At 41.6% G+C, this 3794-nt stretch overlaps 1 protein-coding gene across 3 annotated transcripts in view; it reads left to right on the forward strand.

Moving 5' to 3' along the window:
* The window catches only part of TEX2 (testis expressed 2), a 113178-nt gene that overhangs the window by 55666 nt on the left and 53718 nt on the right, over positions 1-3794 (forward strand). For all 3 annotated transcript variants that reach the window (XM_014527964.2, XM_025196300.1, XM_025196299.1), the window contains one exon: positions 1794-3448. In XM_014527964.2, the coding sequence (XP_014383450.1) occupies positions 1820-3448 (1629 nt within the window). In that variant the 5' untranslated portion in view covers positions 1794-1819. The remainder of the gene's footprint in view (positions 1-1793; positions 3449-3794) is intronic.

Here is a 3794-nt window from a genome sequence, read left to right on the forward strand (position 1 = left end):
GAATCTCAAGAAGTGTACAAACATTGTTAATCTGAGCCTTAACAGCTCTCTGATACAAGTGGCATGATCCCCATTTTATAGATTGTGAAACAGAGCCATAAATATAAAGGATGTTTCTTAACATCCATCTCTGGCAGATCCTAGTGCTCCTGACTCATAGTCCTGTGCTCTTACTACTGGGCATTCCCCCTTCCCCTCCCCCTCCCTCTTTGCTGTGTTTTTATTTATTTATTTATTCATTTCCATTTTTAGCTTTGGACCTTTTACTTGGGAAATGCACGAGACGAACAAAAGCCTTCTAGGCAGTTAAGTGCATCTGAAGTGATGAAGCTACTGATAGACCTGAAATCATCCTCCTCAGTAGGAACAGCTTGAAAGCTAGTTTGGCTTGAGATTCAGATTGTTAGTGGGTAAATCTGTACCAAGCTGCTTTTTGAGTTGAAAGCATTTCTAGTTGCATTGAATAAACAAAGGTCATCTAAGCTAATAATTCTAGCAGTGTAATTGTCTAGAACCAAACTGTCTGAAGGTGTGGAAAAAAAATTCTCTCTGAGGCAAATAGTCCCTAACTAAGCTTGTATTTCCTTCTTTGATGTCAAGTAAATCACCTGGGCAAGTACATATTGATGCAATAGTAGTTATCTTACTTACTGGTCTACAACTTCTGAAATTCATGGCTTCCACATGATTTTTCATCTCTGCATAGAGCAGGGACAGGCAATTATTTTGGGTGGAGGGCCACTTACTGAGTTTTGGCAAGCCATTGAGGGCCGGATGACAGGCAGTCAGGGGCAGATAAATATTAATTTTCTAAATTTTTTTTAGGGGCCGCGCAGGCCGGATAGAATGACCTGGCAGGCTGCATCTGGCCAGCGGGCTGCATTTTGCCCACCCCAGCATACAGTATGGGGGCTTTGTTTAAAGCCTGCTGCTCTTTTTGTTAAAAATAGCATCGATGGATATGGCACTTAAGAAAAAGCAGTTTCAATGTTGCTTCACTTGAACCTGAATTTACTGGACTATAAAAGGTGTCATGTTGGAAGGGAAAAATTTATAGAAACTTTTAAGGCAATTTTACCAATGCTAAAACTCTGATCCTCTGGTTGGCAGCACTTGCTTTTCTGTGCGAAAGCAGACACTGACTTGGCTACAATACAAATGCAGCTAATAACCTGCATTTCTAATTCCTTGCATCTTTTACACCTCTGGACTATGTGAATGCTGTGATCCGAGACCTGACAAAGAATATCTTGCATTCAAAAGCTTGTCTGACTGATCACAGCTACATAGTTGGTCCAATTAAGATATCGCCCTAAGAAATCCCTACCCAAAGAAAAATTTAGCAACATTTTGAAGCTGCTCCAAGACAGTTTGGCAGGACTTTCTTCCCCTCTATTTCCCATTTCTTTTCCATTTGTCCTCTTGTGCCCCCATTCTCATTCTCTTCCTTTGTCCTTCCCACTGTGACTTAGCCATCTTTTACCCTTGCATCTGATAATATTATGAACATGGGGTGAGAATAAAACAAACTCAGGGGAAAATAGTACTAAAAATATTAAATATACTAATTGTGTAAGGATATGTACGGTAACTTTTAGAGCAATGGTTCATGCCTTATTTTATTGCTGAAATTCACATAAAACTATTGTGATCAGAAGTGTTGAGTATTTTATGCTCTTTAGCTGATATACTTGCTGCATGTAAACAGGTTTTCTTTGTCTTTTAAATATTTGAAAACAAGTGTGTGGCTGGGGAGAAATTGCATTTCATTTGGTTCAATGTTTTCTCCACAGACTTTGAAGCATATCTGGAATCTGCAATGACAAGTCTGAACAGTAGCCATGCAGAGAAAACTGGTGAAATGTCTTCAAAGCAGTCTGCCCCAAAAGTGCAGGTTCAGAGATCTGTTTCCCGAGAAACCATCACCATTCACTTCTCGGCATTTGGGAAGGAGGAAGAGGAGGAGGAAGAGGAGTTTAAGCAGACGCCGGATGAGGAACTGGATGACCAAAGCATTGTGACAGCACTTGAAGCCAAGGAAGACCTCTGCTTTGAACATGGCAGCCATGACAGTTCTAGTCCAGCTACCCCACCTAGCCCGGTCAACTCTGCATCCCTACTGTCTCCATCACCTGCTGTTATGCCAACTGTAAACACTGTAAAGCTGTTGGATTCTCCTTCCACTTCCCAAGTATTCAATGCAGTGCCATTAGTTCTGTCTCCCTCCTTGCACTCCTGTTACGTAGCTAGTTCATCAGGTGTGTCATCCCCTTCTGAGCAGAAAGCCAGCTCCTCCTCCCCGTCATCCTCCCCATTCAAGGCAACTGTCTTGACTAGTACATCATCCTCCACTTCTAGCTCAAAGCCTTTTATGAGTTTAGTTAGGTCCCTTTCAACAGATGTAGAACCAAAAGAGCCCACCCCACCCACAAGACACAGGCACTTAATGAAAACCTTAGTGAAGTCTCTGTCAACGGACACTTCTAGACAAGAAGCTGAAGCTGTGTCCTACAGACCACCTGACTCTAAACTGAACTTGCACCTGTTCAAGCAGTTCACTCAGCCTCGAGTTGTTACAGGTGGCGATTCCAAAACTGCCCCCTCCTCCCCGTTAACGTCTCCTTTGGATACTCGCTCTTTTTTTAAGGTCCCTGAAATGGAGGCTAAAATTGAAGACACTAAAAGGCGCCTTTCAGAAGTCATTTATGAGCCTTTTCAGCTCCTCAGCAAAATAATAGGTGATGAAAGTAGTAGCCACAGGCCCAAAGCCTTATCTTCAAGTGCTTCAGAACTATCAAATCTTTCCAGTTTGAACGGCCACTTGGAAAGCAATAACAACTACAGCATTAAGGAAGAAGAATGTGATTCTGAAGGGGACTTCTATGGTAGTGAACCTCGTCTAAATAAGAGCGACCAGGCCAAAATTGCTGAGGAACAGGCAAAAGATACTGAGAGTCAGAGCTCTCAGTCTATATGCACAAAGGATGTTGGGTTGAAAACTTTGCTTGTACTTGAAAAATGTTCTTTGTCTGCACTGGCAAGCAAAGAGGATGAGGAGTTTTGTGAACTTTATTCTGAAGACTTTCTCTTGATAGAGGAAGAAAATAAAGGGGATAAACCTACAGATGCTGTGCTGCAGCCAGAGATGACTGAGGAAAATGGTACTGTGCTCAGTAGGGAAGATGACCTTAACCTTTATGTGCAGCAGCCTAAAATACCAGTGAAGACTTTGTACTTCTTTACAATGTTAGTCTATGCTTACCTTATACTCCCTCTCCCTAGTTATTTCAGTGGACTATTTCTGGGGGTTGCCCTTGGATTTATGATGGCTTTCTGTGTGATATGGCTTTTTACACCCACTACTTGGGAATATCACAATTTACCTAGAAATCTGAGCAAGCAATGGAATACAGAATCGCTGGATATCAAAGAACCTGACATATTGAAGGTAAGGTGTTTTTTTTTCTGGTGTGAACCAGGTTGTTTTGTTTTTGGGGAGTTTGTTTTTATAGATGCTTTTTATTCTAGCTAGACAAACTAAATTAAATATCTGAAGGGGCAAAGGAGCGGAAATATCCATGTGTAATTGGAGTGCTGTTTAGGGAGCAACTAATGCTGGCAAGATCAGAAGTGTTTTGGTAGGCAAGCATATTCAAATTTGACCCCTAAGTGTATCTTTTATGGAAGTTAGAAACAAGCTAAAATGCTGTATTGCACCTGCAGGAAAAGGGTAACAACTGTTTCAGCAGCAAGGGGCAGATGTTGTGTTGTTTGAAATGCTCCTGCTGACTGAA

Source organism: Alligator sinensis, unplaced genomic scaffold, assembly GCF_000455745.1.
Source record: "Alligator sinensis unplaced genomic scaffold, ASM45574v1 scaffold282_2, whole genome shotgun sequence".
Taxonomy (NCBI): domain Eukaryota; kingdom Metazoa; phylum Chordata; order Crocodylia; family Alligatoridae; genus Alligator; species Alligator sinensis.